The following is a 12,093-nucleotide window of genomic DNA, read 5'->3' on the forward strand; positions in this document are numbered from 1 at the left end:
ATAATATTTTAATTGTAGTACATTTGTTATACTATAACTGTATATAGTTTTTAGCAATTGAATTTGTTTGCTTTATTGGTTTGTACAAAATCAAATTATTCATAAGTTTTATGGATTTTTATGAAAACAAGATTAAGCTATATAGACTTAAATATTCTGGTTTTTGTCTTTATTTTGTCACTCATACCACACTCTTAATTATAAAAACTAGTTTGTTCATTAAACCAGTTATTTTAGTTATGAGTTACTAGTAGAATAAATGAGTTTCTACTAAAAAAAATATGTGAACAATTAGAGGTGGGCAAATAAACCGGTTAACCGAACCGATTTAAAACCCAACCGAAACTGAACCGGTTTGAAATCGATTATGTAGAAACCGGTTTGGAACCGATTGAAACCGTAGGTTTGGAACCGGTTTGTACTTTTCTCCACCAAAACCGGTTCCAAACCGGTTAACGAACCGAAACTGGTCAAAACCGGCCAAAACCCGAACCGAAACCGATCAAAAACTGCACCGAAACCGATCAAAAAACCGAACCAAAACCGATCGTCACTGTTCATGAAACCGGTTTCAACCCGAACCGAAACCGATCATTAACCGGTTTTGACTTTTATTGATCAACCCGAACCAGTTTTAACCCGAATCGGTTAAGTTTAAACCGGTTTGTGCACCTCTATGAACAATACATCACAAGTAAAAAAATTTCTCAAAAAAGGATGGCCGGAAGAAAGTCAACAGGTATTTTTTTAATAACGTATGAAATTATTCTAAATACCCGAGTGAGTTTTTCTAAGACGATATGTCATATAGAAACACCATCAATAAGAAAACCCAATCACAAAATAAATACCCTTGAATTAGGTTTCAAACATGTTATTCCAGAAGGTGAATTGCAAAGTCAACATGCTTTGGGGCTCTACTTTTCGTTTCATTTTATAAAGTCAACTTATGATCACAGTTTTATAGTATCTATTATTACCACTTTTTAACATATATTATTTAGAGGACACCCAAAAAATAAACCTTTGTAAAAAAGCATGTTCTCATATTGGGTTGACCACTTAAAGGCTGGCCCAATAGGGTTGTCACCTCCTATATTAATGGATTCGGGTTTTGATCAATAACACATGTTTAAACAAAACTAATTGGGATGATTTGACATCACATATTCACATCAAATGTTTTTTTTTTATAATTTTTATCCAAAATTATATAGGATCTGATTATAGGTATGCATGGGTCGTTCACGTTCGGTTTTGGGCTAAAACCGAACAAAAATCAAAATATCGGTTTTTGAGTTTTTAAAACTGTTTGGTTTCGGTCATTTCAGATTTTGGGTTCGATTCGGTTTTGGCTTTTTTGGTTTTGCTATTTGGGCTCGAAAATTTGGACCGAAACGAAAAAAAGTTGCAGAAAATAACGAATTTGGGCATAATTTTTTTGTTAATTAATATTTTATTGATTATTATACATTTGGTGGTAAAAATATATAATTTGTATTAAACTATCATCAATTACTTAAGAATTAAAAAAAAATCTATAATTCAATTCGGTTCGTTTTTTTCGGTTTTAGTTTTTACAAAACCGAAACTAAAATATAGTCAAACCATCGGTTTTGTTTAGGTTCGCTAATTTAGGTTTCATGCACACATCACATCCCTAATATAATACTAAAGACATATATGCATCCACAAATTCCATCTTTATTAACTACCAGCAAGATATAATAATATTCAATAGTAAAGCAAAAGCAACATATAGCCTATTTGGTACGAAAATAAGAACAATACTTAAAATCAAAATATGTGGATGCATCGTGCCACAATATTCAATAGTGGGCAAAGTAACATAACAAGTAAAGGTTTAAGTTCAATTATATAATATCTCTCAATTTATTTTCTCTAAAATATGACGTGGAAATAACTAAAAATTGCATCATGTTTTTTTCACCTTTAACTTCACTCGGCTTTCTGGCGTTTTGAGTACTGGAGGATTGGCTCTTTCACCTATAATAAATAAAAACATTTAGTTTATGAAAAAAAATTCTAATCATTTTTATTAAAGGGTTTATTTATATTTTTAGTTTAGATTAGTTCAGCAAAAAATGTTAAAATAATATTGAGATTTGTTTTATTAGAAAAAGGTATGATGTCATATTAATCATTTTAAGTTTTTAACATATTGATTAGTGAAAAAATCAAGGAAATCAATGAAAAAGAACGTGTTTGCGGGTCAATCCGTGTTTTAATAATTTTTAACATGTCGGATTTGTAAAAAAAAAGTTAAAAAAAAAACGCTTAAAGGCTCGTAAATTGCTTTATAAGAAAAGTAAGTTTATAATTATTATGATATCATTTTTTTTGAATTTTGACACAGTTAGTTATAATTTTTAACAAGTCAAATCTGCAAGAAAAAAAAAGTTCAAAAACGCTTAAAGCCTCGTAAAATGCTTTATAAGAAAAGTAAGTTTATATAATTATTATAATATCATTTTTTTAAAAATTAACACAGTTAGTTTTTTTTTTTGAAAGGTAAAAATTTTTTTTTGAAAGGAACACAGTTAGTTATAATTTTAAGGAAATGGATAAGAAAAAAGTGTTTGTGGTTTTCACAGCCTAATCCAATACAACCCATTTTGACCCATAACCCAACTCACCCAACCCGATCCGACCCGACCGAACTGACTCATTGAATTAGAAGAGAGATATTTAACTCATTTTCCATAGACGGCTCGGTTCTGTTTTTCTTGATTTTTAACAGGTCAAATGTGTGCAGCCAAAAAAAAGTGTTTGTGTGGATCATCCTAATCCAATGATCCAACACATTATGACCCATAACCCAACTCATCCGACCCGACCCGGCCCGGCCCATTGAATTAGAAGAGATAAATTCATCTCATTTTCAATAGATGGTCAAAATGTGTGCAGCAAAAAATAAGTTATATTATTAATATAAATATGAATTTTTGATGAATAAAAAAGATGTTTGTGGGTTGACCCAATCCAATCCACTTTAACCCGCAACCTAACCCGTTCGGCTCAACCCATTCGGGCCCACCTTTACGATGAACCAGTTTTATCATTAGTAGGATGTATATACGTACCGTGCTTGCCTTTCGGGAACGCTTGTCAAGGGTGGACTGACCACTACAAATCACAGTATCCATTTTATCATCCTGGTTGACATTTCCATTTCTACCCTTGTCAACTCCTGCTGCCACATGGCTCTCTATTGAAGCTATTGGCTGCAAAATATATATACTTTATAAAAAAACTATATAATAGTTAATTAATTAAGAAAAGTAACAATAAATATTAAATAACAAAATAATAATAATAATAATAATAATAATAATAATAAAATAAATAACAAGGACCTGAATGTTGCTTGTGGGAGTGTTGTGTCCATTTTCTCTCAACCGAGTGACTGTCGCATCGCTAAAGGTGGAACCATTTTGGTGCATGTCGGATCGACCCTTGGTGCGTGTGAGATCTGATCCGATGGAATGCAGTCCACCCAATGTAGATGTGTCCCAACAGTTAGCCCCTGATCAAGTTGTTGTCCAATAAGTTAGATCATTAATTTTCTGTAACGGGATTTTCGTTTAAATTTTCATGAATTTGTCAGTTTCCATCAGTTTATTTTAACGGTCGGGTATAGTAAAAAATTTAGCGAAAATTAAAACAGGTTAAGTAAGTGTCTTTAATTCAAAAACCTCCTAAATCAGAGTGTTAACAAAATAACAAGTGTAAACAAGCCGAGCCCACTCGTGAGCTACAAGGATCGGCTTACTAGAATCTCAAATCGAGCCATGTTTCACATATCGAGCTTAAACAAAATTTACATAAATACAATAATTGGTATTTAATGTATTAGATATAACTTACATAATAACTATTACATATAAAAGTATGTTAAAATAACAAAATAATACATAATGTTATATATAAAAATATAATAAAATAATTATGTGTACATAAATAAAATAATTAACTAAAATAACAAACAAATCAAGCTCGGGTTTTACAAGAGCTCAAGGCCGCCCCGGCTTGTTTACAATTTACATTGGCACTAATCGTTTATAAAATAATAATCTAAATTGGGAAAGAAAGTATATGCACCTGCTTGGTTTACCGAAAGGTTGGATTTGTTATGAACTTCATTAGTGTCCTCCACCTGGTTAAATTGATAACATATACATAAACAGATTAAGACTTGAAAAATTAATAAAAAAACAGTTAAAAAGACAATATATGATTATATATAATTTGTTTAGTAGTTACCATAGCATCCATGTTCAAGGCCTTCTGGACTTCAGCAAGTTTTTTCTTGGTTTTATCAGAATGAACCACACGCTTTCCTGCATATGATTATAAATGATAATAAATATATAAAATGATCTAATATAGTTCATTATAATCATAATTCATAACTTAAAACTTTTATATTATATACACGTACCTAGCCTACGATTGTTTGTGGATTCAATATAACCTTCTTTGGTCATTTTATCCATTAACTTGCGCACAGCAACTTGGTTAGCTTCACCACCAAGCTTGCTTTGAAGCTTGGAAACAGTAATGTAGTTCATTGGAAGAGCATGATAGAGTGCCTGAAATTAAACGAGCTTCGATTCAATGACATTGTTGTAAAATATAAATTATTGAATGTTGTGAAAAAGCTTACTTTCATGTACATATGATCTTCACCAGTAGTGGGTAGACTTTTCTTTCCAGGCGCCAAACGCGCGTCAGCTTCCTCTTTCACAGCATCAAATTCATACTCCAAATTCTATAATTAAAAGTTGTAAAATAATTACATTTGACTAGTGGTTATAAAGGTATTGGAAAATGAAGAGATATAAGTAGACTAAATTACCCTCGGCTTCGTGATGGTGAAGCTTTCGATTCCAGTCTTCACTAGTACGCCTTCGGTTACAAGCTTGTCCATAATTTCTGGAAGAAAAAAAAATAAAAAATATAGAATAGTATTTATTAATCATGAAAACAGAACTTAACTTTATTATTGATTTACAGTCAGATTCCCGGGGTACCTTCGAGCAAAACCTACAAATGCATTACAGAATATTATGTCATTGTTGCATGATTAATATTAATTAAGAAAAAAATGGTTGATATTAGTAATTACTAATTAATGCCACAAGAAATTTACCAATGAGATGTCAGGGAAATTAGAGAGAACGTCAGTGACATCAACATTTTCTTGATGATAGGATTTGATCCAATCCTTCACACGGTTTAGTTGTTGTTCATCTTCAGCAGGATCCTGAGTATCATCTGCTTATTTGAAATGACATAATTGGCCTCAGTTTATCTTGTAATTAAATCACACAATATTTGTAAATATGTGTAACAAGGTTGATCATAGTAAGCACCTTCATCAGCCATGGTATCATCTTGTTTCTCTTTTTGCTTATCTGGCATCAAAATTGTAGTCATTAAAAGTTTATTTCTATAGATGAAAGAATAAGTAGTGTCGGTTAAATTTTATTGACGTGTAAATTACCTATAGGTGCGACTATGTATTCATCATCAGATATGCTGGCCTGAAATCACATGTTATAAGTTAAACAAAAATGTATAAAGCTTGTCAAAGTAAGCATGCATACATACATATATTTGGTGTGTGTAAAGGTTAAAATGAAATTGTAATGAAAATTAATACTGTATTTGGTGTTTCACCTCACTATCAGCATCACTGTCTCCATCTTCCTGCATTGAGTCACCTCCCAAACTGACATTATCATCCTCACAAGGATCAAGAACACTTTTAACCTGTAAAGATCAAGGAAATAACAAATTAACTTGTTATTCTGCATCAGAAAGTTTGATATTTAACACTTTTTATTCTGCATCAGAAAGTTTGATTGGGTCATCTAAAAAAAAATATTTAGCATATAATGCTTACCTTCAGAGATAATACAAAATGTTTGCTGTTGACATTTCCAACCTCCATTCTTAAAGGGTTTTTGGTCCATGCATGATGGGCTTCTTCCTCTGTGCAGCCTCTGAAGAATGGGGGCTCATAATCAGCAGGCTGCAAGACAAAAACACATATTTACGGTTATTTTACTTTTCTTAAATTAACAACACTCATGGTTATAAGTTGTTTATGTAAACATTAAGTGCAGAGGTTATTAGGGTGTACCGTGACATCATCATAATAGTGGAGTTTCATCACAATGGTGCGCTGAAACAGTAGTCAAAGTAGTCAAACTAAGATAGGAAACTATTTTAATGTGTCACTACAATAGAAAAAATGTGTTGACCCGCGTTGTACTTACCTCTTCTGGCATCTTATCTAGTGTTCTCATCAGTTGAATGAGTGTGCGAACCATTTTACAAGCAGAACTCCTGAGATATAGTTTTGTATTAAATATTAATAAACAAAGATCACAATGCGCATATGCTACTTTAGCTTATTCATCCGGGAATGGTACTTACTTCATTTGAGTAGGGGTAATCTCTGTTGTGGAGTTAGACTTAAATGTTTCCCCTCGCTTTTTGTTTCCAACTCGATTGACATTCATAGAAACCTCTTGGCTGTCAGAATTTGAGTAACTGAAAGAAACTGCAAGACAATATATATACAGATCATGAATTGCATTCAATCAGGAAGACTAAAATATTAATCAAAATTTATATAATATAATCATATTGCAATAGTTCGTGGAATCTTACAGGAATATTCTTCAATCATAGGCCCATCTACAGACTCACACACACAGAACATCAGTGTCCTGAGATATTTCTTCTGCAAAGCATCATATACACCTGCAAAAAACAATAAGCGTATTATCACCAAACAGAAGTTACAGGAAGTAAAAAAAGTAAAGCTCAAAAGCACATAAATATTTCATTATGCCTTTTTCCATCCAGTCAATTAGTCTTCTAGACTCTGCATCCATAGGCATAAGCTTTTTGATCTTCATCTCTGTTGAAACAATAGAAACAAAGTCATTATATAAGGTCAAATCTATCAGCTAAACAATAGATTTTAGCCAGAAAGCACGGTGGCATTTACCTAACGCTGGCACGCCCTTATCACTGAAGTATTTCTCTGGAAAAAGACCTCTGATATAACTGATATTGAATATTGCTATGCGTAGTAGGTTCCGTGTCTGTGTTGAAGCAAATAAATCATAAGATACCATAAGTGATAATAACACACAAAAACCGTATCTCTCCTAAATGCAGGGAGTACTAAACATCTTGCTAATATGCACTTAACTACGTACATGTATATTCCATCTGTGCAACAACTATGGTGCTAGTGAAATGATTCTATCAGAATTAATAATCACACACAAATACAGTAAACTAATGGTTCCACATTTAGCCTCCAATGCTTCAGCATTAATCTATAATCAAAATGTTACACTTAAATTCTAAAATATCACAAAACTTTCCCGTGTTTTGACAATTAAGATAATTAGTTGAGCTTTGCTTTAAATTTCATACAAGCATTCTCTACGTTGTAGCATCATTTAGGACTTGTAATGTAACCGTTTAAAATAATAAGTCACACTATGTCTCTCCTAAATGCAGGGAGTACTAAACATCTTGCTAATCTGCACTTAACTACAAATATACTCCATACTGTACAACAACAAAGGTGCTAGCTTATAATAAACAGTCATCATCATCATCATCATCATCGTACTCAGTATATCCCACCAATAGCAATGCTATGGTAGGGTCTGAGGAGGGTAAGATGTAGACAGCCTTACCTCTATCCCATAGGGATATAGAGACTGCTTCCGGTGAGACCCCCGGCTCGATAGTAGTTTTGCATCAAGCCTTGGACATAAGGCACATAGCACTCAATCATCGGGACACCGGCTGATTGGTGCATGTGCCCTTGTCTTTCGGCTATCAATGCCACCACATGATGCCTGATTAACCTTCCGCCACTTTTAACGTTATTTTCATGAGATTAGTAAAATAATGTCAAAATTAGTGCAATTTTACTTTTGCCCACCTGAGGGTTCACGCATATATACATTATATGCGCGCACCGCAAGCAGGGCGTAGCTTATAATAAACAGTAAGGAAAGGAAAAAACCTAAAGGAAATTGGATAAAATTACCATCTACCATTAAATCTCATGTTCATAACTTCAAATTAAGCTGAAATAGACCTAAATCATCCTTAACTAATCGCACATCAAACAGAAACTTGTAGTGAGTCTATTTCACTGTCCATTTTAGTTTGCATATATCAGTTCTAGCAAAATTATAACTACAACTGCTGGAAATTAGGTAATCACCAAATTCGAAAAACTCAATGACTACCGATTCAATATAATCGCTTAAGGATGAGCATGCGGACTTGATTAAAATAAATATACATGAACAACAACAGATGAATGCAATACAACTAGCAATGATCAGAATTCAGAAAACTACAAATAGCACGTGCGAGGAATGAATTTAACAGCATAATCATCACGAAACGTGTCAGAAACTTTGATTGTATGGAAACAAAATCATTACAAGTAAGTTAGGGCAAAATATTAACAGCAACTGCCGGAAATCACATAATCAACGAATTTGAGAACTCAACAACTACCGATTCAATATCATCACTCAAGGACAAGCACGTGAACTTCATGACTAGACGAAATATAAACAGACCAGAACAGATCAATTCAAATCGATTACCAAATCTGCATCGTAGCTACACAAACAAAAGCTATCTAACTCACAATGATCAGAAACATTAATAATACTAGCATTCGAGCTGAACAGCACTAGCGATGAATGAATTCAACAGCATAAATGATAAATCATCACGAAACGTATCAGAAACTATAATTTTATCAAAACAAAATCACTACAAGTAAGTTAAGGCACAAATCGAAGCAAAACGATTACCGGAAGAACAGAATTCTGCTCGGTGATCTCCGTATCAATTTTATAGCTTACGGAAAGAGTATATGAACTTAATTAAACAGAACACACACGATTACCAGAAGAGCATAATCCTGCTCCGATTCAGTTTATAACTTATGGATTCGTATACGAACTTAATTAAACCGAAGATACACAAACGAGTACATATTAATGCAATACGAACGGAACATACACGAACGAGTATAGTAACACAAACGATTAATGAATTAAACAGCGTAAATCATCACAAAACATAACATAAACTTATAATTCTACGCAAACGAAAGCATTACAACTACGTTAGGACAATATACGATGCAAATAATAATAATAATAATAACATTCGAGCTGAACAGCACTAGAGATGAACAAATTAAACAGCATAGTTTATCACAAAACGTATCAGCATAATAATAATAATAATAATAATAATAATAATAATAATAATAATAACATTGGAGCTGAAGCAAAACGAATACCAGAAGAAGTGAATCCTGCTCAGTAATCTCAGATTCCTTCAGTTTCTGTGCAACAACCTGCAAATCGAACCGTAGAACAAGTTAGTTAGTTATCAGCTAGTGAATAATAATCGATATACGTAACGTAATTATAATAGATCTAAGTGTTAATTAGAGATCGATGAAGATATTATTATTATTATTATTATTATTATTATTATTATTATTATTATTATTATTATTATTATTATTATTATTATTATTATTATTATTATTATTATTATTATTATTACCATTTTCAGAGAGTATTTTTGAAGGTGTGAAGAGTGAAGAATGAATGAGTGACGTGGCGGGAAAGGTGGTGGTGAGGTATTTATAGTGAGGTGTTAACTATGGTTAAATGAGGTGGTGACTAGGGTTAGTTGTTAGTGGTTAGTGGTGCATGCAGAAGACGTGTTGTTGGAAACCGTTAGATGACGCCGTTAAGAAGTTAACGGCGTGACCACGTTACATGTAGATGGTAATAACTAATAAGCTATTGAATACGACTAGTTACTTATTTAATAAGTAATATCATGAATATTATTTGGGAAAACTTTTAAAGTAGACAAATTGATAAAAATTAATTTTCAAAATAGGCATTGAATTATTTCCGGTTTAAAATAGGAATGATTGAGCATGTCTTGACATATAAATCGTTTAAGCGTCACTAAACATCAATTGAGGAATATCATGTAAAGAAGACTTAGCAAAACGAAATTCTGGCATGTGTCATGATTGGGCTATGAGGGAGCCTAAACAACAATGAAGGCTACGAAAGTGTCGGGTCTACCAAGCTACGTATTAGCCTAGTCTTCAGCGTGTGAGATAAAAATGAATCTAGCTAATCGCACTACTTTTCAAACGTTTATGGAAACTGTCAAGACTTAGTGAGTGTCGTATTATCAACGTGGGATGCAAAGGAGACTGACTGTGCGACTTTAGGCGTCTTTGAAAGCTGTCTAGACTAAGCGGGTGCTCTCTCGTTAGCATGTGGTACCCAAAAGAGCCTAACCACATGTCTTTTTAGGTGTCATGTTGATTTATAACTTGTAACGAAGTACTAATTTTAAGTTGGGAATTGTTATAACTTATTAGCAAATGGGTTACTTTAAAGTTATATGCAACTTTAAATCAAAAATAAATTTGGAAAATATGATAATCAAGAAGCATGAATATTTTGGGCTAGAATTTATAGTCCGGCTTAAGATTTTATTATTATTAGTTTTATTTGAGATACGGGTGAAATATGCGAAAAACAAAATTAGTTGTTAAAGAGAAACTAAATATTTGGGGCTACTTATTCATAGTGATTTCTTGTCAAGTCGACTCATTAAAGAAAGAGAGCAAAAAGTTTACTAGATTAGACTAAAACAAAAACGAATATTTATCATATAATAAACAGCCAAGTTATAATCCATTTAATTAAAAAGGAGCGAAGGAATAAGGGCATATGTAACGGGACATGTCCCCGTAACACCTCACCATCAAGAAGCCTTCAACGCCACTACACCTAAGGAATAAAGGGGGTTGTCGAGACAACGTTTTGCAAAACGTTAGGAGAATCTCATCCGTTTTCAATCAATCACCATCACCCATTTTTTAAATTATTCATTTTATTTTGATATGATTTAAATATTATTTTGATTATATGGGATGAGTGAAACCATTATGCATATTTTTAGTAGGACTTTTTTTTACCTACGTGACAGCGACGTGGCTATGCATTTTTTTATATTTTTTGTAAAGCCACTATGAATGCCTTAATACAAGAATCATACCATACATGACTGGTCATTTAGTTTTGAGTTGAGTTTTACACAACTCTAATAATATAGGTTTAGACCACATAAAAAGGTAAACAAATAAAATGATTTGATGGAGCCTGGGGTGTGCATGGTCCATATGGTAGGTTTTGATATAAACCATAACCGTAATTATAACCAAGTTAATGGATAAGTGAGCATTATTCGGGCCTAGAAGATTGGGTTTAATATTTTTTGACCATAGAAGATAAGTGTCAAGATTTTCTTTTTTATTCATCTCATTATAAATGTTCATTTTCAAAATTTATTGGCTAATTTTCAAGTTTACCCTTAAACACACACCTAGAATTAATAAACAATATTGATTGACCCAAGTTTTAAGGGCATTATTGTCATTTGGTAAACAAAAAGAGTCGTAAGGCTTGCTTGGATAAATTCGGAGAGCATGCGGTTCATTGCAAGGAGATGCCTGGGTTCAAATACCGACATGATTGGGTGCGGGACGTTCTTTGGGACATCTTAAGGCTAGCTGGGATATCAGCTAAAAAGGAAGCCCCCGTAAACTTCCTTACAGACCCCACGAAAGGGAGATCCACTCTACGACCGGCAGATTTGCTCGTCTTTGGTTGGGCCGGGGGAAAACACGCTTGTGTTGACCTCACAGGGGTATCTCCCTTAGCTGGTTTGAGGGATAATGGGTTTGTAGCTGGGCAAGCAATGAAAAGGGCTGAAACGAAGAAGGTGGAGAAACATGCTAAAGCCTGCGAAGAGAACCAACATGTTTTTGTCCCTCTGGCTTTTGATACATTTGGCTCCTTGGCACCGGAAGCTATCCGTTTTTTAACCAGGGTCCAACAGGTTGTGCATAGCAATGTGTCGACTCCAAAAGGGCAGGGGTATGTGTTTAGTAGGTTA

General features: G+C 33.2%; 1 protein-coding gene across 1 annotated transcript; it reads right to left on the minus strand.

The window, feature by feature from the left end:
* Positions 1–1,810: 1,810 nt before the first annotated feature.
* On the minus strand, positions 1,811–11,210 carry LOC143576384 (meiosis-specific protein ASY1-like). The gene is made up of 22 exons (XM_077060488.1): positions 11,199–11,210; positions 9,395–9,451; positions 7,046–7,142; positions 6,887–6,955; positions 6,703–6,795; positions 6,466–6,592; positions 6,306–6,375; positions 6,170–6,211; positions 5,930–6,058; positions 5,704–5,796; positions 5,528–5,567; positions 5,397–5,438; positions 5,174–5,298; positions 5,055–5,067; positions 4,880–4,956; positions 4,688–4,792; positions 4,463–4,613; positions 4,285–4,361; positions 4,123–4,177; positions 3,378–3,547; positions 3,105–3,245; positions 1,811–2,007 (listed from the first exon to the last, which is right to left on the minus strand). The coding sequence occupies exons 1-22, from the start codon at positions 11,208–11,210 to the stop codon at positions 1,960–1,962; spliced, it is 1,833 nt and encodes a 610-aa protein (XP_076916603.1). The 3' UTR covers positions 1,811–1,959.
* Between the last annotated feature and the right edge of the window lie 883 nt (positions 11,211–12,093).

The sequence above is a fragment of the Bidens hawaiensis genome, unplaced genomic scaffold (assembly GCF_021521415.1).
Source record: "Bidens hawaiensis isolate Kalapana, Puna unplaced genomic scaffold, B.hawaiensis_p1.1 tig00028088_1, whole genome shotgun sequence".
NCBI lineage: Eukaryota > Viridiplantae > Streptophyta > Magnoliopsida > Asterales > Asteraceae > Bidens > Bidens hawaiensis.

Excerpts from the sequence above, each read along its gene's own strand:
- LOC143576384 (XM_077060488.1), bottom strand. Across the intron at positions 4,178-4,284 it reads CCTTGAACATGGATGCTATG|GTGGAGGACACTAATGAAGT; the intron begins GTAACTACTAAA and ends CAATTTAACCAG. Across the intron at positions 3,548-4,122 it reads CCTTTCGGTAAACCAAGCAG|GGGCTAACTGTTGGGACACA; the intron begins GTGCATATACTT and ends CAACTTGATCAG.